The 22549-nt window shown below is 41.1% G+C and overlaps 1 protein-coding gene across 2 annotated transcripts in view; it reads right to left on the minus strand.

The window, feature by feature from the left end:
* The window catches only part of EGF (epidermal growth factor), a 162105-nt gene that overhangs the window by 18355 nt on the left and 121201 nt on the right, over positions 1–22549 (minus strand). Inside the window, exons 15-19 of one of the 2 annotated variants that reach the window (XM_088456409.1) lie at positions 17868–18038; positions 15202–15318; positions 10668–10793; positions 7707–7829; positions 5685–5814 (exon numbers count right to left, since the gene is read on the minus strand). In XM_088456409.1, the coding sequence (XP_088312535.1) occupies positions 5685–5814; positions 7707–7829; positions 10668–10793; positions 15202–15318; positions 17868–18038 (667 nt within the window). The remainder of the gene's footprint in view (positions 1–5684; positions 5815–7706; positions 7830–10667; positions 10794–15201; positions 15319–17867; positions 18039–22549) is intronic. The other variant, XM_088456410.1, reaches the window with a different exon arrangement.

Consider the following 22549-nt stretch of genomic DNA (forward strand, 5'->3'; position numbering starts at 1 on the left):
GCATGCAATTAAATGACCTAACCACATTTCACACAAAGGAACCCATTTAGCATGTGGCGCTATCAACTACTGTATATTGATTTTTGCGCATTGTTAAATTGCATCTCTTAACTACTGGAAGGCGGACCAGTGGCAGGTAGGCATATACTGAGGGCCTGATTCAGAGATATACATTCATCAGATGATGTATCCGGGTCCTGCGATTACGCTCACAGACCCCCCCCAAGCCGCAGAATGATTGACAAGCTGCAGGGTTTGGAGGGCGGAGTTGGGGTGTGGCTGGGAACTGTTCCCAGTGTTGCCCCCGTTTTCTGGGAGGGATGAGGCCAGGGTCTGCAGCTGCAGACGCAGATTCCTGGTCTCTGACGTGCCTAACACCCGGTCAGGCTGTAGGAAGCTTCAGCTCTCGCAGCCTGACTAAAGGAGCAACCATTGCGACCGATGTTTGCGATGGTGCTCGCAAATGAAGCAGTGAGATGTCTGACACCTACTTCTGCATTTGCATTAAGATGGACGGAATTGCAAAGCTGCTTGTGTGCGGCTCGGCAATTCCGTCCATCTCTGAATTAGGCCCTGAGTACAGTCATAAAAATGTGAAACTGATGTTTGTGTTTAATTTGCTTTGTTCTTTGTATCTATTTACACTTTACATTGAAAATACAACTTTAGCATTTCTTAATAACTATGAGAACAATATTCCCTCCTGTGTACAAAGAATAATGCAAGTTGCTATTACTAACACTGTCAAGCCACATCTACGCTATCTGTACACTTGTATGAGGCATAAGCATACATATATGTTACGCATAGCTCCCACAATTTGTAAGTCTAGAACCCGGGACTGGAGGGGCGTGTGCAATTAATAGCGATGTCAGCTAGTTTAGGGAAAATGTTGATCACAGTGAAAGTATCTCCAAACCCCCGCTCCCCTCCCCTCCAAACACACACACACTCACACACACACACATACAAGTCAGGATAAATGTCCTGAATGCAGTAACAGTCCCCACTAATCGGAACTGTCAAGCCAAAATAAGGCCAGTTAAGAGGTTACGACTGATGTATGCAGGGCTGGCCTATGGCATAGGCGGCCTAGGCATATCCTAGGGCGACCTAGCCCAGAGGGGGGCACCCACTTGTCTGAGTGTGTGAGTCAAGTGACTTAGGGGCAGATGTATGAAGCTCTGGAAAGTGATAAAGTGCAAAGTGATAAACGACCAGGAGATCAGCTCCTAACTGCCATGTTACAGGTAGGGATGAGCGGTTCCAATTCTGTGGAATCCGAACCGCTCCGAACATGGGGCACCGAGTCGGTCCAGCGACTCGGCGCCATCTCTCCTGCACGCTCTGGACTGAGCGTTGCTGTGCCAACTGGGCTCACTGGCTGTGTGGCTGTACGGGGGCGACACTGCACGCTGTACTCTGCTAATTAAGTGCTGTGTAAAGAGACTCACAAGTGGCTGCGCTGGCAAAAGTGACTGTGTAAGGGGACACACTTGGCTGTGTGTAAAAAAAAAAAAAGTTTAAAAAAGTAAAAGAAAGAAAGTTAAAAGTTTAAAAATAAAAAAAATAAAACTTATTTTTTGGTGCTTGATCCCACTGTGTAAGTGTGTATACAAGCACCGTGACTCCATGGGCCTTAGCCCTCTGTGTATAAGATACAAGCACCGAGACTTTGTGGGTCTTTGCCCTCTGTGTATACAAGCACCGTGACTTTGTGGGCCTTAGCCCTCTGTGTATAAAATACAAGCACCATGACTTTATGGGCCTTAGCCCTATGTGTATAAAATACAAGCACCGTGACTTTGTGGGCCTTAGCCTTCTGTGTAGTCTGTGTATACAAGCAAAGTGACTTTGTGGGCCTTAGCCCTCTGTGTATGAAAAATACAAGCACCGTGACTCAGTGGGCCTTAGTTCTCTGTGTATAAAATACAAGATGTCCTTTAAACTGTGGTGTCTGTGCCGCTGCGCCGCTGCTCTGTCGCTTAGTAATCAGTCAGCTCACTGCAACCTTTGGCCAATAATTGTGTTAACAATAATATTTTACGCTGTGTGGTGGTCTAAATTGACTGTAAATGACTGGAAATTAATGTTATTGAGGTTAATAACACTCTAGGAACAATTAAAATCCCAAATTATGTGATTTTAGCTTTTTTTTATAAATTTTTGTAAAAAATCCAAATCCAAATCCAAAGCCAGTCACGGCAGGTTTGGCAAATCCAAATCCAAAGCCGGACGACGAATCAGAGCCAAATCCAAATCCAGCAAAAATGGTCCGGCGCTCATCCATAGTTACAGGCTGAGTTTGAAAAATGACAGTTAGGAACTGATTGGTTGGTCATTTATCACTCTCCACTTTATCACTTCCCAGAGCTTTATACATCTGCCCCTTAAGGCACACATCCATTAGAAGATATGCAAATTACTGCACGATTACGACATTGCAATTTTGCAATCGTTTGTCTGTGATGTGCCTACACTGAACGAGCAGTCATTCAGTGTAGGCACATCAATCATCTGGAAACATGTTGAACCTGACGATATCGTCAGGTTGTACAGCATGTTTGCATGATGAAAGATGTCTAAATGACCAGCAGGAGCGCGCATCGCTGGTCATTTAAGACACTTTTGAAAACGATTTATGAACGATTGAACGATAACAATATCGTTATCGTTCAATCGCTCAATAAAATCGCTTAGTGGATGTGTGCTTTTAGTCTTTACTAAAATTTTTACTTCGTATATATTATTCTGGAAGTGAGAAGACTGCTCTTCTCACTTCCATTTAAAGATACGATTTTTCCCTGTGCTATTATACATTTAAATATAATTTTGTTGGCTTGCATTTTTGTTTTTGTTTTTAAGAAATTGATGTCATAGATATTTCATTCACAATTCAGTCTTATCTGACATTTATGAGTGTAGACACCAGTGGTTGCTCTGTTTCCCTTTTCTTTTTATTTAATTCGTATTTAAAAGCAACTTACCACCGCTTATTTATTGAGGGGAGAGCTGACGCTAACCTATACAAATATGGACATTGTGTGCTAAAAGACTACAGTATTCACTGTTGGCGCTATACTCATTCAATATGCTCTGTACGTGTGGCCCCGTTGTGTTCAGGTAGAAGTTCTCAAGAGTCAAGTAGCCGGCGGAGTCAAGCCAGAGATGAGAGGCAAGAGAGGATCCAGCACTCGGAAAGCTGAGGACTGGTGCCAACCCCTGTAGGGAAGGGCTGGCACAGAGGCTACCCCTCTGCCAAGGTTGGCAGAGCAGGTATGGGGTAAGGTCCCAATGCAGGGGTGTCTTTAGAGAGGAGGGGGCCCATGTGCCTTCCCTGTCCGGGGCCCCCCTCCTCTCATCCCGGCGGCCGGCAGCCGACTGCCGCGGCTGGCCAGCCACCGGAGCATTAGTAGACTCTGGGCACTACAGTGTGTCCGGAGTCTACAGCACATGTACAAAACGTCGGAGAAATGGGCGTGACGGCCATTTTTATGGCTTCATGTACAGCGCTGACACCCGGCGTGTGACCCTGGAGAGGTAATTTTAATAATATGGGTGCGGGGTGTGTGGTGTGGGCCCCCCCTGGACCCGGGGGCCCGTATGCACTGCACACCCTGCACCCATTATTGCTACGGCCCTGTCCCAATGGGATACACTTTTTCATTACCATCTTAGACCACCAGGGTGTTAGGATTTAAGCATGTGGGCATGGTAGGTGAGTGCTAGGCCTGTGGCCCATGGTTAGGCATAGACTAGGCCCGTGGGTGATTAATTTGTACACTAGGCTCATGAGCATAATTAGCATACCCCAACTGTGCTGCTTTGGACAGGACAGTCCTACTTTTTAGGAACTATCCTCAGGGGTGCCAAAAGGGCGGAGTGGGTACCCATTACCCTTCCCAGGCTTGTTTGAGGAGCCCAGCAGGGGCCAGGTCTGCCAACATCCCCCCCTCCCTGTTACCTGTCATCAGCCCAGCATACACTGCTGTGTGCTGGGCGCAAGTGGGACCAAGGAGACTGCTGTTGCTGTGTAGCAGCTGCAGTCTCCTCTACTCTGCCTTTGATCGCGCCCCCGTTGAATTTGCCCCAGCATAGGGCCTCGCTGGTGTGCAGTGCCGCAACATATATTTTTTGTAATGGGGGCGTGGCCACACCTCCAGCGATTAGGCCATGCCCCCGAGTGTAACTGGGCCCAGTTCAGCTCTCTACAGCCCTGACTGTCCCACCCATTGCCGCAGTGTTCAGTGATGGGGAAAAGTTGGGGATAGCACTCTCACACTATATATCTGCATGTATACAGCATCTTCACAGTGTGGGCAGCCCATCATAACCGGGAGTGCTGGACACCCCCCAGAGTGATTGAAGCAAAGGCAAACAACAAAGCCAAGCCTCCTTTGATACAAGTCCCTGCCCCCATTTCAGATGCACACCTTCAGCACACACGCGGAGGTAGAAGGATGCCTAAAATCTTGCCTAGGCTCTAAATTGGTCATATCCAGCCCTGGATCATGTATGGTGCCAGAGGTGTAACTAGGTATTTGAAGGCCCCATAGCAAAAGTTTGTAAGGGCCCCTATGTACCACCAAATGGTGAAAAATGTATATAACACATGTACTGTAACTGTGACAAGGAAGATGGGCCCCTCCCAGCTCTGGACCCCATAGCACCTATGGTAGTTACGCCCATGCTACGCAAAATACTTTTTTTTTTAGCTAAATACATCTTGAGATAGATCCAATTCAATTTATACTAAATTAAATACACTTTATGTGCATCTTTTCCTACGTATGTACGGAGTGCAAATGCATCCACCTCTTAATAAGCCCCCAACTGTATGACAGATACTGTATGGCAGATATGTCTCACTATTATACAAAATTCTGTTCATCTATTTAGTTAATACAGAGGTAATGATAAAAGACTAGATGCAAAATACCATAGGACCCCAGCTCTCCTCCCGGTCCAAGAAAAATGGACATAAAAAAATAATCCTGTAGAGTGATAATAATAATAATAATAATAATAATAATAAATTGTTGCCGTTTACAGCATATCTGCATTCAAATGGGCACAATTATAATCTTTAATTGTCAGAATAATGAAGACTGCTCAGTCTTCTGGGATAAAGATGGTGCTGGGAAATGTAGGGATGCAATGTGACATATGTACAATGAAAGCTCCTAAACAGACATGCTGAATAAGTACAGAACAGGTCACAGGGGGAGATGTATTAACGGCGACATCGCCGTTGCGGTACATCCCCCCCGACTTCGAGTACATACCGCGGTTCATTACCGCGGTATGTACCAAGGATTTCGCAAAGGACAGCCCTCTCGATGAGAGCTGTCCTTTGCGATGCGGCCGGGCAGAGGGACTTCCGGGTTGAACACCCAGAAGTCCTTCTGCGCATGCGCAAAAGGCCGCGGGCCGCGGGGGCTCATGGGAGGGATCCGATCGGATCCCTCCCGGCCCCGAGCGTCGCGCTAAGAAGCCCATAGGCTTCTATTGGGTAACGCCTCCTGAAGGTGGCGTTACCTAGCGACGCAAAGCAGCAGAAGGCAGCGCATTCTGCTGCTTAATACATACGGGGAATGCGGTAAAACCCCCGAAAACGGCATTTTCGGGGGTTTTACCGCATTTTGCCATTAATACATCTCCCCCTAACACTTTACACAACTTACATGCATCCGAAGTCTTCCAGAACTGGGAAGTACATGCACACACCTCCATTGAAACAGTAGTCTTCATAGGATGCAGGACATTCTCTGGCATGCCTATTTCCTGAAGAGTTATTTACGTTCGTACTGAACTCTGCAAAATGAATAAATATAGATTTGCTGGTCACAAAAGTACAATAATATAGAAATATAGTGATACAGTAAGTGAAATATATTTCTACATATGTAAATATATTTTATTTATGTTACTGTAGAAAAGGGTAAGAACTGTTGTAATGTACATGTCCATTTATCATAACATAAATAGTACAGCCAGAATTGTATTATACATATTTGCTGCAAGTGTGACACATTTTATAAAAAAAAGACAGTGGAGCCATTAAATTCTTTTTACTGTACATAGCTGAGAGTGGGTTGGACCATTTTAAACTCTAGCAGGCAGCGGGCATAGAGCTCATTGGTGGACAATAAAGAGTCTTTCATGCGGATGTTTATTTTTGCCAAAGGCTATTGGTTAGTGAAGTGGTTATTAATGGTGTGGAGTATTTTTCCAGTGGTTTAGATCTGCATTTTTGAAGTGTATTTAAAGTGTTTTCTTTTCTTTCCAAAAGATCGCAATGTACCGCACAGTTCAATGTAAAATTTAAAATGGTAAAATCAACGCGTAAAAGTGAAACAAAATAGTAGTTTATTTAAATTCTGATAATTGTAACTCCATGAATAAAGCTTGGGTAAAGTTCAAATATGGCTAAAGTTGGATTTTTATAGGGTAAGGAAAAACATTTATTTCTTTTGAAATTACCCTTAGGGTCACCTCGGCCAAGCTTCTCTTTTGAAACAAGTATACCTATTAAAATAATCACATATCTGGAATTGCAGTGTGTCTGATATTATTTTATTCATAAGCAGTTGTTTATATAGCACACACATATTCCACAACACTTTATAGAGAATATTTAGCCATTCACATCAGTCCCTGTCCCAGTGGAGCTTAACATCTATATTCCCTATCACATGCACACACACATATACACACTAGGATTCATTTTTATTGGGAGCTGATTTACCTGGCAGTATATTTTTGGATTGTGGGAGGAAACCGGAGCACCCGGATAAAACCCACGCAAGCATGGGGAGTATATAAACTCCACACAGTTAGGGCCATGGTGGGAACTGAACCCATGAGATTTGAGGTCCAATGAGGTGGCAGGTATTAAATAGTCTCAGCAGTTCCTCCTATCTCAAAATGCTATGTTGACGACCACCCCCTGCCCACATCAATAAGAGTACAGTAAGATAATTACAGACTCAGAGAATCCCATTGTAACTTGGGGATCCCAGTTCCCTGTTTCAAAAACATAGAGCATAGCCTGACAATGGAAAATGTATGGGAGGCTACATCATGTGTGATGAGAGCATTACAGCAATACAAACACTCCTGGGAAATGTATGAACATTTAGACAGCTGGAAACGCATACAGAGACATAAATAATTAATACCAATAGGACTGCACTTAGTACATACAGGATGCATTGCAAATGGAAAACCAGTTATCAACAGTAGTCGTGGTAAAGTATACAGGATTAGTTAATAGAAAATACCACTACTTTTTAAATGACAGAGATTTTGAAAGCATAGATATTAGAACAGATAATAGAACACAACTGGCTTTAAAGAAGAATTAACGCAATTCGATATTGCAGCAAAGGGAATCGGGATTAGACAGTCGGGAAGCCGGCGGTTGGTATTGCGACCGTTGGCTTCCTGATTGCATCCAGCAGCGGAGTAGTAAAGCATTTAAAAGCATCAAACACATTTAAATGTGTCAGTTAAACTGAATAAAAACAAGGGGAAAATGAAGAGACGTAACAAAGAGATATGATTACAAAAATTGTAGAGGATAATTTAATAATAGTAGCAGGAGACATATGAAAAGCTTATTAAATATGCAATGATTCTTTGGCTCCAGTGTAAGACTGCTTTGTTGGTTAACCAATATCCCTATGCTCATTGTAACAACTGACCTATACAGTTAGCTGCAGTTCCAGGAAGCCCATTAGTGCATATACAGGTGTAATTCCCTGGGGTATTTGCGCACTGAAACTGGTTTCCACATCCATGAATTCCTAGTGTACATTCATCGATATCTGCCAGACAAAGGTTTACAGTTAATAGAATATAACTTCTGAATCAAGAACATAAAACATTGCAGTAGTGTACATTGACTACATTCTGCAGAGAAAGGCAAATATTGAGCTGATCTCCCACAATACACCCACTTTTGGGTGATACTCATTTTTACACAAGCCCCATCTATTTTGAGGTACACGATTTTGGACTGTCCTTCCAAATGCCATTAACCTAGCTACAGCCACAATATATCATTTTATTTTGAGTCTATTATGGTTGCTGAACCCACTGTACTTTCTCTATGTTATTTATATATAATGGCACAGATATTAGGATGTAGGAGATTGACAAAAACAAGTATTTCTGGAAAAGTGGCTAGTGTCATATATAGGTACATTTTCCTCTAGATCAGGAAATTTCCATTTCTGGAGATGTCCCATTAATGAAACATGGTGTTATCTTAATTTGTAAGGATCGATTAATGTCTCTTGTTTTTCATATTTCTTTAATTGCGTCTGAAAACCTTTAAAAGGAAATTATCATTTTAAACAGTGCAGAAAAACGTGAATGTGTGAAATAACAATATATTTAGATGTAAGCATTTGGTACCCTTTTCAGTGACAGCTGATCATTTTAACAAATTTTTAGCAGGTGTGGCATTGGCATTAAGTTTGGGAGACTTACAGTAAGTGTCAACTCCATGCCCCTTATGACTATTCAACAGAAAAAGGTTACACAATGAGTTTAATAACTATGTCATTGTTGATTTCAGCTGTGCACTCATTATAATGATTTCCAATAAATCTATGCACTAATTCCATTTTGTGTCCTTTTCTTGTACAGCTGGCAAAGGAAATGGAGAAAATGCAGATCTAAGCAGTGCCGATATTGGGCTTTAGCCACTGATCTAAGCAGTGCCGATATTGGGCTTTAGCCACTGATCTAAGCAGTGCCGATATTGGGCTTTAGCCATTGATCTAAGCAGTGCCGATATTGGGCTTTAGCCACTGATCTAAGCAGTGCCGATATTGGGCTTTAGCCACTGATCTAAGCAGTGCCAATATTGGGCTTTAGCCACTGATCTAAGCAGTGCCGATATTGGGCTTTAGCCACTGATCTAAGCAGTGCCGATATTGGGCTTTAGCCATTGATCTAAGCAGTGCCGATATTGGGCTTTAGCCACTGATCTAAGCAGTGCCGATATTGGGCTTTAGCCACTGATCTAAGCAGTGCCGGTATTGGGCTTTAGCCACTGATCTAAGCAGTGCCGATATTGGGCTTTAGCCACTGATCTAAGCAGTGCTGATATTGGGCTTTAGCCACTGATCTGAGTGCAGGAGCAACAATAATGACACCACAAGACATTGCAGGAGGGAAAGGATGCAGTTGTGTTATATATGAGCAATCTCCATGTTTGCCTACAAAGGAAGCTACTAGTTAAATGAAATTGACTCATTGCTGGATGAGGAAACATCCAATCATACACTACATGCAGCTTTGGCAGCTTCTCAATCAATGTTAAAAGGTGACAAAGTATGTCCAAAACATGTATACTAAATCGCGCCAAATAACCCCATTTGGAAACCCACAGACCGTGCAACTAAGCTGCGCCTTGCATCTCGACACACACTTTTGTACCAAATGTGTGTCTTAGAAGCATTGCTAATGCTACAAAAGTACATTGTAGGAGTAACATGGGCACTGCCGCTGGCATTGCAATCAGCAGCGGTGCGACTCAGACACTAACCTGGGAGAAAATGCAAAAGATTGAGGGGCGATATGAGTAAGCCGCTCCACTTATACCAATTGCACTTTGACAGATCTACTAATTCAAACCGCCCAGTATAAGAGACTTTGGATGCAGCCACGATGCAACACAGATGCTAAATTGGCCACCTGTGGCGTCTAAGTTGCGACATATGGTGCAAAAAGGATGAGTGAATTAGGACACATCTGTATGTGCAATCAAAACAAATGCTCCAATAAGTAGAGCATCATTACCTTATTTTTTATGTTTTGGATCCATCTAGAACTCGCCATAATAAGTAAGTGAAGTCACTGGGGTCTTGCTATAAACGATATATTTATATATATTATATAACGGTATATTTAGCTTGATGGATTCACATAACTTTTACTGTACAGGTTGCTTATAGAGTGTCCACATGGACACATAGAAATGGTAACAGACACAGGAGAGGGACTATTCAAGTTTTGTCTGCAACATTAAATAACAAGTGAGGACAGAAAACACTGTGGGTCATTCCATCCAAGCAGACAAAACAGGGGCCACACTGTGTACAATTTGCACCATTGTACAGCCTATTTGTCCACCTAGCGCATACATAGGTGCTAACGCACATTTCACTTTTAACTATCTCCAGTAAAATCATTCAGAGAGTCTAAATGGTAACTTAGGCTTCTGGACAATATTTTATTTAATTAAAACTTTTGCATGTTTTCCAAAAACACTGCTCTGAGACTAAGAGAACATAGGCACAAAGGTGCTTAATTATAACATGTGTCACTATCTTAAACTGGAATGTTTTTATTACATTAGTAGTGTTGCACCTATAATTGCATCTTCTCATATAAAAGAGTCTCCCACTAAACCATGTGTAAGGAAACCTCATTTTAATAAATTGTTCCACAAAATTAAATATTGGGTGCAAAATGAGTACATTTAACAAGGCTAATCTCAGCTTGCACAGCTACCCCAGTCAAAACATAAGAAACATAGACGCTAATCAACAAACATGCACATACTGTAGGTGCATCACATCATAAAACATAATTTGCCCTGGGGACTCTCATTTCTTTCAATTGTGGAAATGTGCTTTTCAGATTGTACTTACCAGTGCACTCCAGTCCAGTTCCCAGAAATCCCTCTCTGCACTTGCACATATAACCACCATCCACATTGATACATTCTGCTAGGTGTGGGTCACAGGCAGCGAACTGAACAGAGCATTCATCAATATCTGAAAGAAAAATATGAAGTGAAATAGAATTTATAAAGTTTATTTATATTCTAATGAAAAGAATGAAGCATTATTTTTACAATCACTTAAAATTCTAGCCAAAATACTAAATTGTTTACACTACTAGCAAATGCCTTTTAAAATCACTCTGACTGCTCAAAAGTGTATAAATGAAGGTTATGGAATGTGATCTCTACTTCTTCATCGTCTAGTTTCTGGCTTAATATTAGTAATGTTAGGGTAAGTGTGGCAGCTGGGTTCCAGGGGGGAGTTAGCTGAGTGGGTTGACTTTTAAATTCATAAAGCACAGAACGATGTATGATATACTGTACCATAAATTCACATGTGCCAAAAATATATGTGTGAAACAAATAGCTACACAGTATTTACATTCCACAGTCAAAGTATGTTTAATTATGAGGAAGTCCATCGGGTATGTGAAATGTCACTTATGAATTGCATGAAATAAAATTGTGAAAAAAAAATATTTTGCACTTTGCAGATTCTTAAAAATATTTACCCAACATCAATCAGGGGCATTTTAAGGGGGCGTGTCCTTTTTCACCATGCAGCGGTCTCCACGATACCTGTCCCAGTGGTGTTGGCCCCATTCTATACCAAGTGGAATCCAGAACAAGAACATCCTTTGCCGCCCTACTACCCTCACACACACACCCTGCTCCACAGCATCATACACACACACTGCCCCATAGCATCACACACACACTGCCCCCATAGCCTCACATACACACACTGCCCCATAGCATGACACACACACTGCCCCCATAGCCTCACACACACACACTGCCCCATAGCCTCACACACACACTGCCCCATAGCATGACACACACACACACTGCCCCATAGCATCACACACACACTGCCCCCACAGCCTCACACACACCCACTGCCCCATAGCATCACACACACACACACTGCCCCATAGCATCACACACACACTGCCCCCACAGCCTCACACACATACTTCCCCCATAGCTATCCTCACACACACGCTGCCCCATAGCCTCAAACACACACACACTGCCCCATAGACTCACACACTGCTCCAATAGCCTCACAAACACACACACACACTGCCACCATAGCCTCACACACACACACTGCCCACATGGCCCTGCACTCAGATGGCACCTCAATGCAGAGGATGAGTAGTCGGGCCGCAGGGAGTGGCAGAGAAGGCTGCCTTTTAGTTTCCCGGATGCTCATGGCTGGAATCCCATGTGTCTGAGCTGAAAATTGAGCCCAGCTTGGCCCGGGCTAGATGTCCAGCTGGGGGAACAGGGCTGCACCTTCCAGGCTATGGCAATTCGGGCGACGGCCCTTCAACCCTGTCTTGAGCCACCACGGAAGTGGCACAATAATTCCTGTGATATATTCGGAAAGATGGTGCATTTGCAGAAAAGGGCAAAGACACTGGCACAATTCCAGAATCTTTACTGCTACTTTGTAGTGCCATCTTTCCAAAAATATGATGCCACCTAATGAGTATATTGAGAGGGGGCGTCTCACAGGCAGTCATAGTGGGCAATTGGTCTACGCAGGGTGTGTATGGAGCTCCCTAATGGGCCTGTGTGCACTGCACACGCTGCACGCATGATAGATAAGCCACTGACAACAATGATCTTATACGTAGTACTGAAAAAGAGTGCAATTTATTTTTACAAAGTGGTCTGGAAATTGCATTTGTGGAAACTTGTTATTGAATTATACATTTATTTAAAAATAGTGTTTATTAATATGGTATATTCTCATTGTATGAATACTGCATATACGTGATAGTTTATAAATGTATACAGTCCACATATAACATGGGCATAGAACATGTTTTTCATATGAACTTATGCATAGGTTATGATTCAAGCCAAAGTGAAAAAATAATAAAATGATATTGTATTTATGCCTTTAAACAATCATTAATTCTGGAGGTATTTTATGGACAATTTTAATTTGGTTGCTATTTTAAAACATTTAACTCATGTTCTGAATGTCTATTACACATAAGATAACATTGCTAGTCCTAAAATAAATATAAGTGTAAGGACCTGTTCAAACGCACAATTTTCATATTGCCTGCATCATTTTAGAAGCATAGGAACAATATAATAGAGGACTATGGGAGCACTATTACATACATAGTACACTATGGGCCTGATTCAGATTTGGGAATAGCGTAAGAAAGAGCAAGTAACTGTGCATCTTGGTAAAACAATCCTGCACTGCAGGTGGGGCAGATGTAATATGTTCAGCATTTGTGGGCTACATTTTTTCATTAAATATATAATTTACAGTATATTATTATTTTATGCCATGGCTTCTCTATGTTATAAATGTCAAAATAAAATTACATTGAAACAGCTCAATACTTTTCTGGTTGCTTCAAATACCAACATTCTTCAACTGTTTTAATCGCAAGTTTACATGCAAACTAAATTAGAAAAAAATGAAGAAATACATTATGGGCTAAGATTACAAAAGCCGCTGCATGTACACTGAATGTTAGTGCAGCCTTAAATTTTCAACTCCAATCCTCCAAGTAGCAAGTCGCAGTTTAGTAAATATAGCCCTATGACTATAGTATTCTCCATCTAACGGGTTGTGTACAGGATGGCGGCGCTCAGGATCCACACAGTCAGAATTCCTTCACCGGCATCCCAACAGGAGCAAGATACAGACACTTGTCGATCAGTATCCTAACCCTCTCCCTACCCCTAACCTAACCTACCCATAACCCTCCCTCCCTGGTGCCTAACTCTAACCTCCCTCAAGTGCCTAAACCTAACCTCGCCCTTCCTGCACCTTAAACCTAACCCTCCCCCTTAGTGCCTAACCCTCCCCCTAGTACCTAACCATAACCCTCTCCCTAACCCCAGTACTTACCTTCAGGATGCTGGTATTCTGACAAGCGTTGGGATTCCAGAACCGGCATTCTAGCCGCTGGTATCCCATTTGTTGGGATTCTAATTACCTCCCCATTTAACTATTAATAGGTTGCAAAGGTTTCTTTACGATATTATTATGCATTAAAACATTTTTTTTAATAGTTTTAGGAAAACACAACCACCAAAAGTAAAGTACAAACACATACACACAAAATAACTGTGCTAATGGATTAAATATTAGTTGGTGTCCTGTCTTATTGTAACATCTATCATTTTTAGCCAGCTCTGGCCCTAATTTATGTATACTTTGGTGCAGGGGTGGGCAATAAGTGGCCCTCCAGCTGTTGTTGAACTGAGAATTTTCCTGGAGATCGGTGTTCCCTGAGTAGGGGGTGGAGCTTAATGAAGAAACTATATAAGAAATGCATTATTTGGCTCCGCCCCCTATTTATATATGCAGTATTTGCAGCAATTTACCGTGATGGACGGGACTTAATGGCGCTAAAAGTCCGGCCCCACCCCCCAAAACTGCCCACCTGCTTATCCTACCCTGGCTTCTCCTGGGGAGGAAGAACAAAAAGTAGGCAAGTATGAACAATGGAGAAACACGATGGAGAGATATTGCGCACTGGACTTAATCTAAATGAGGGGGGTGAGCTGCACTTATAGAAGGGTGTCTGGTCTCCTAGAATGAGAATAAATAAATTAATCTGTTTTTCTAGATAATTTAAGTATGAACAATGGGCTAACATGATTCAGAGTTGTGTTCTATGCAGATGTACGCTATGCAGTTGAGCGATTCCATGCTACTGCGCGTACCTGAAACACAGAGGAAAGTCTTACAAGCTGTAGTTTTATATGGCATTCGCAATGACTCTGTAATCGCAAGGTCCTGAGTAGACCTCTGCGGTCTATAGGCGTTCCTGGGTGGAGTCAGGGAGGTGGGCGAAATGTCCGTGGGCATCTAATGGAAGTTCCAGAGGTGTGTCTGCATGCCCAATCACAGTACCACAGTCTCAGAAGTTGACCCGGAATCTGGGCAGCCCAGGACTTACTCGAGGAGTTGATGTGCGCCCACTGTTGCATCGATAGGGGAAGTGGATGTAGCAACATTTGCTCAGTCCATTGCACACTGTTTCAGGCTGGGAGTATTTTGGCTGGCATATAATTATTTTTGCACCATAATTGCAAGCGCGATCGCATATACTGTACATCTGAATCAGACCCATAATGAAGAGCATTAAAAACACAACGTCCCAGTGAATTGGAACAAGCAAATGCAATCTAATTTTTTTTTTTGCCTACATAAATGCAAGGTTTCTTTCATGCAGATTTCATGTGTTCTCAGATAATTCCTAAAGTTCCTCAGTGCCAAGGAAAATAATGTTATTATAGCATGCCAATGTACAATGCACAGAGAGGTTTGGCACTGAGAGAGCTCATCATACCTTTATGTCACTGACTTCTCCAGTTAAAGTAATAAGTAAGGGTTTGCCAAATGTCATTACCATTACAGGACTCTCCATTCCCGGTATAGCCTCCCAAGCACTGGCATCTTGGTCCGTCGTCTGATGGCACGCAATGTGCATTGATATCGCACTGCCTGTGCATACAGCCACTCTCATCTGTTTAGAGAACAAAGTTTACAACCTCACATTTCTGCCAAAAAAAGAATTACAGGCAGAACAGGTGCACCCGCTATGTGACCTTTTTAAATTACTTTTTCAGTACAATATGGATTATTCTTAAAATACAATCATGGCAACTAGTTATTGCAGTACATTATTGTCTATAGTTTCCTACCAGAGCAGCTTTGACTAGATTAACATTATGAATCCCTAGCTCAGTTCTACATCGCAAATAAAACAGACAACACAGATTTACAAATTAATGTTCTGCACTTCTATAGTTATATTAAAGATGTGTCATTGCTATCAATAAAAACAGCAGGTACAGTATCTGTTGTGTTATATTGCTTTTCTGAAGGAGTGATATTTTATCAAAAAGAAAAATATATCTGTTTGGAATTTCTGTATTGCACAATACTTGTTATTCCCTGACATTTAGCATAGCAGAGATAATAAAAATTGGGGTATTTGAAAATGTAAATAATTTATATATTATATCTAGGGGGGGAATCAAAAACTGCAAAAAAGATCAGTTTAATTCAAAGACATCTGCTTATAAAGGCCAAAATGGCTGAGGAAATGAACAAACCTCCAAATAACATAAGCAAACTGTTGTAGCATTGGCTAAAGAGGCCCATACATGAGCAATAAGAAAAAGACTGTATGCACCCTTACATTTACAGTTTTCAGTGATTTGCAGATCATTTTCAGCAAATAACAGATCTGTCAATCATGAAAGGCTCATCATTTTACTAGTAAGTTACCAGTCGGCAAATGGACTAATTGTTACCATACAGTAGCAATTTACAGCCCTGATTACTCGGTGAAATCCAACATGCTATACAAGCTGATTGGACAAAACCGGCAATATTTTTACTCAATCACCTGCAAAATTGGGAATTGCCCCAAGTGATTACTGATGTATGGGCCCCATAAGTTACATTAGAAGATATTTCAGCCTTCCAGTTTTTTTTTAAAAAAAAACAACATTGTTGCAAAAATAATGCTTTCAGTCAGAATCCTGATTTTACTGTTCAGTGGACATTTAAAAATGATGTTAATGTTGTTGTGGAGTCATACAAATACAGGTTCAGTCTCCCATATCCAAATATTCTGAAATACAGAGTATTTTTAGCATGACTGAGATAGTGAAACGTTTTCTTTTTGATGGTTCAATGTACACAAACTTTGTTTAAGAAAACAGAATTATTAAAAATATTGTGTTAAATTATCTTCAGGCTCTGTGTATAAGGTGTATATGAAACATAAATTAATTTTATGTACACAAACTTTGTTTGAGCAATAAAATGATAGAAAATATTGTATAAAATTACCTGCAGGCTGTGTGTATAAGGTGTATATAAAACTTAAATGCATTCTGTGTTTAGATTTGAGTCCCATTCCCAAGATATTTCATTATGGTATGCAAATATTCCAAAATACGGAATATTCCGATATCCAAAATACCCCTGGTCCCAAGCATTTTGGATATGGGAGACTCAACCTGTACAATAAATTGGCAAATATAAACTGTACAATATTATATATTCTGATGACCTGGCCTGATGCCATTTTTCTCCCTTTAAGGGCTTGGGCGTATTATAATGCTGTATGCTGAGGGCCATCCTAATGCATGGAATGTAAAGTTGGGATACAGCTATAAGCCATTAATACAGATGAAAAACACAAGTAATACAGAAGCACTCATAGTGAATGCTCAGTGGACTCTGGATGCAAGAAGATAGTGTGTAGTGTTTGACCAGAGACACAACTAACCTGTGTTTAGCATACATTGGGACACACCTTAGAGTGTGCACTGTAACAGCCGTGCTGTTGGAGTGGGGTACCCTTCATATTTAAAAGTATCTCTTTATAATAGCTTTCTATAATTTGCAAATCCATTCATTCTATAATTTTAGACAGTAGTTTCATAAAACCACAGTTTACAGTATTTTTATTGCGTGTGAGGCTCTTACTGAGTTGCCTTCTATAATAAACATATAGAATGTAGATAACATTCCATGAATATAATCACTTGGGGACAAAATCTATTTTACTGTCCCTCATGCTCAGTCCTAATATGTGATTCACAGTCATTTTATAAGTTCTCATTTTGAATTTCTAATAATTATGCTAGTATATTAACTATTGGATGTATAGGACACGTAACATATCTGATATCTCTTGTCTTTTCATCTGAGCAGTTTTTATAATTTTATGTATGTGTATGTGTGTTTGCGTGTGTGTGTGCGTGTCTGTGTGTTCACCTACATAAGAAGACATTATCACCTTAATCCCGTACTCTGCATCACATGATATATTGAACACCCTCTTGTTTGTATCTAAAAATACAAATGTTTAGAAGAAAATCCCGTAAAAATGAAATTAAATATTTCTATTGTCAAAATGTAATAACCTAAACAATTGTAATGAGATATTCTGACTAATGGTTCTAATGGTTCTTGAATACAATATGTGACAATTTACAGCAACAATAGAAAGTGGTCCATCATATATGTATGACAATAGGCTAGGATGTGTCCTACCTGACACCAATATTTCAGCACCCAGCTCACTGCCGCCATGAGCATCTTCTCTTATCCCAGTCCCATAGAAGGTGGCAGTAATTGGGCCATGAAGGAAGGGCTGATGCCTCGTCCTCTCATTGCTTACAGCTATCTCTTTTCTAGGGTTGTCAGGTCTGATGTCTGTAATGGCTGCAACAGAGAAAACTCTTCATCTTAAACTAATTATATATTCACTGTATCTGTCATTACTAAGCTGCACAACTTGGCTCTCTTATTTTATTATTGTGAGTATTATAAGGGGAATTAGAGCATAATAGGATCAGTAGGTAAATATAGACAGCTAGTGAGTAGAATTATGCTTTATTAGGGGTTTAGCTGACTCCCCCATAATTTGGTGCATGTTTTGTAATACGCAGAGACTAAGTATAAACCAAAGACTGAATAAGCGTTACACGTCTAACCAGCAGGCGCATTTCACTTTGAACATGAGCCAGGGCTTAAGCCTGGTCCTTTAAAGAAGATGAACGAGGACACTCCCTCAGCAGAGAGCTGTGCCAAGCCAGGATATCTGGACACATCACAAGTATTCTCAGATTAGATAGTCAGCACAGTAAAGCTTCCATTATGCTACATCAAGGCATCTAAAGCAGTTCTCTTCCCCTGTTCCATTCTTTATGTCTCAGCCAGAAATACAATTCAATCCATGAAGGGTATCAAAACAAAGTGGCTCTTCTAATTCCATCCTCCTAACACTAGAAAAGATTATGATTGCAATGTAGTTACAAGCGTGTAGAAAAACAATGACTCACTTCTGCTTTATTGTCTATTTAGGGCGAACGTGCCCAGGACCAACAGTGTAATGAATGATAAGCTCACAAAACAAAACTCTCATCAATGATATACCTGAGTGTGCTTAAAATACCCTGTAAATAAAAACATATTTGGGAGAAGATTACGGTAATCCCATACTACCTGCTGTTGTTTCAGAGGCATTAGCAGTTTTTCCACAGCTCTATTTCATAAAGTCTTTATTGAGCAAATGATAAGCCTGCAGTCTGCTCTCACAAATCACCACTCTGACACCTTTTTATGAATGGAAAAGTCTTCATCTATAATGAGCTCATCAGTGTCAGCTGTCAGGCTGAAGTTTTCCACTTATACCCAGGGAAGACATATTGATAAGTGCAGCATTGTGTTAGTTCTTTACTGGATCATGTAACGTATTCATTTCATAATGTCTTTTTGTTTTCTAAACCTAAGCATCCCATGTCTAGAACCTGGGATAATAAAAACTTCTCTGCAATTTGGGAGCTTGTGGATGTTTCTTACTTTGCTACAGAGCTATTGTTTCTGATGGATATCAGGGAAATCTATTGCTCGTTTTATTTTTGGAATTTTTTAGTTTACATGGTTTTTGAGATTTTCAGGAACAGAAAGGGTTAAAATAGGTTGTCCTACGAGTTGTATTAGAAGGATGACCTCCCAAACACAAGCAAATGACTGTATATACTAGTAAACAAGCGTTTGATATGTGGTTTCTTTCTTCTGTAACATTAAAAAACAATTTTGGAAATGTTATTATATGTATAGTACTTTTACATCTAGGTCAGGACATGCTAGTTATGTAATTTGTAGACACTGTTGTTGGAGACTGAAGAATAATGCACAATAGTTATATATTTATATTCAATATACGAGAATAACCCAAAATGGAAGAGGTTTTAGAATAAATAATCATCATTGGTTATTATCTCTTCAGCTTTCTTAGCTTTAGGCAACCTTATTATCAGCTAAGGGTAGGCCAAACTTCGTCCTCAAAGATGATGGAAGGAGTGTACTCCTGCACTGCCTCCCTCCAGCATCCTGTTAGTTACACTTAGCTGGCGGTCACTAGGATCCACCCGAGCCTAATAAGCCGGGGTCTCACCTACGACATGCGCTACTGTGCGTCTTTGCTCCATTGCATTCATGAGGACAGGACAGACTCTGAGACCTTCACCATAGCTAAAGGTATTTCAGTGCCTAAACATAACCGCAAGTACCCTATATCACTACCGATATATAGTAGGATACCAGGGCTACCATCCGTCGGTACATTCACCAGCTCATGCCCGGCACACTACAACGCCCATCATTACCCTAAGCTTGAGACTGCTATATTCCACACAGATTGCCTACCACTGTTACACCTGTGATATCTCTGTGTCATTAGTTACTTGCTGTTTTAACATATTACAATAAATCTAATAACTGGTTAAGTATACTATGTGTGGATTAACCTCCACCAGCATTGCATTGCACACACAGTACCATCAGTTCCAGGACTGGTTGTAGACCAAGGGCCATATTCATATGGGGAGAAAAGTCTGTAAAAAAAAAATCTAAGTGCTCTTCTTCACCCCTTCTCCCCTGTAGGGAAAAAACACCTGCTGCGGCAGTCAGTGTATAGATATAACAAAGAACAGAGCACAGTAGGAGGGAGCTCTGTACAAGGAAATAGGGGCGGGAGGTAAAGACAGTCTCTGTATAGATATAACAGAAAAAAGAGGTGCTAGATAAATGTTAAGTAGAATTTGATTAGTTGCTATCGGCAACATCTCCACTTCTAAAAACACACACTAAGGGACATATTCAATTAGCCGCGATAAGCCGAGATCCACAGTATCGCGTATGACGTCATTTCGCCAGGCAGAAACTTATCTCCATATTCAATTGCAAACACTTTCGCGTACACGGAAAGTCAATGCAATGTAATAGACAAAAAAGATTTGCCTATGAATAGGTGGTGAAAAGAAGTGCATTTTATTTTATTTGGGGGTGCAAAGGTGGGGAAACTACCCAGAACCCTTAGGACAGCCCCCAAAAGGATAACTGTGTCAAAAAATCACTAACTTAAGTTCACTTTAGCAACTTTTAAATATGCTTGCACCCATTTTCATGTACCCCAAATTTGACAGGACTCCTTATTTTCTCAAAAAAACCCTGCAAAATGCCATTCTTCACCACTTGTGCTAAGACGCTAATAAGAAGCTATTGAAACAACTTAAGCACCCCAAACAGCTTTATTGGGGCTATTCGTAGACCTCTACATTGATCCCCAATGTTAGAACATCTTTTTGGGGTGTTCTGGCAGGTTTCCCCATTTCTGACAGTACTTTCCGCCTGTTCCGACTTCGCGGCTTTCTGTTTTCAAGTGTTTTGCAATTGAATAGGGTGAAAAGCCTCCAAAACACACGATATCGGCGGAAAGTCCAGCAGGCGAAATCTTTCTGACTTTTCGCGGCTAATTGAATATGCCCCTCAATATTCCCCAGTGAGTCAGTCTGTCACTGCCACTGCACGTGGTCACCACATTACTGTTTAGGTCAAGGCTATGTCTGAGCCATCTGGAAGATGAGGCCAATGCTGCCCGGGCCAACCAAAAGTTAGTTCCCTCACTGTGGAGATCGGAATGCTGCTGGCCAGTCATCAGTCCCAATCATCCGGCAGCACCCCTATGGGGTGGCGCCCTTGAGCACCCTGCTCCGCAGGTATGGCCCTAACCATACTTTTCTGCTAACAAAAGACCAATAGATGTTAATGTTTTCCAGACCACCTGTGGAGCTTTTAAAATGTGTCAGTTAGTAATGATTACACCTGTGCATCAGCTAGGATATTTTGAAAGCATTCATTAAGGGCCACATACACTTGAGTTGCGATTCCCCGTTCTGCCTACAACGACCCCAATCCGCAAACGAAACTGCCAATCTGCAGGCATCGATGATTGGCGATCAATTGGCAGTTCGTGGAAATTCATCATGTTAAAAATCCCCGAATCGATGATTCCGACCATTTTCAAGTCGGGATCAGGGAATTGAGATTTTTCAACATGTTAAATATCCCGGATCCCCTGGCCCCAATATCGGTAAAACTGGTAATTGTGGTGGCTCATGTGTATGGGGCCCACAACACTAAAGGAGAGATGTATCAAACCTTCTAAAGAGATATAGTGGAGAAGTTGCCCATAGCAACCAATCAGCTTCTGTCATGAATCTAGCAGTCTATAAAATGACAGCAGCTGATTGTTTGCTATGGGTAAATTCTCCACTTTATTTCTCTCGAAGGTTTGATACTTCTCCCCCAAGTGAGATGAGAGTGCTCTGCAATGCTACCATTGATACTCAGTGGACCATATACACAGTGATTCTAAATAATAAATAGAAGAAAATGGTAACTTCATTAGAGAACGACACTGCACACATACAGAAAAATACATATTTTCGATACTGTCAATATAAATGGGAGCTGCTTTAAAACCTAAAACTATCGATTTTAAATTATCTGACCCCAGGCATGTACTTATAATATGTGCATGGTATTTACGGTATTCATAACATGTGCAACATAATAGTTATAAATAACAAGTTCCCTGTCACACCATGTCAGTTCAGGTGATGATGGCATGACAACCAAATCAACAGACATTAGTCCTGACAGTCTAATTTTCACAACATAGCAGAATAAAGCAGCCCCATCACAAACAGCCCTGATTTAAACTGTCATAATGTGATTTAATGGTTGGCTTACTGTCACATAATTCATTTTTAGTTTATTGAATATTCAAAATTTTCAGCATTGTTAGCAAAAAATAAAGAAAGAACACATCAGAAATATTAAATGTAAGTATATATCATAGATCGTCCAATAATAGCCCTAGGTCC

Source organism: Taudactylus pleione, unplaced genomic scaffold (genome assembly GCF_031769625.1).
Source record: "Taudactylus pleione unplaced genomic scaffold, aTauple2 ptg000703l, whole genome shotgun sequence".
Lineage (NCBI taxonomy): Eukaryota > Metazoa > Chordata > Amphibia > Anura > Myobatrachidae > Taudactylus > Taudactylus pleione.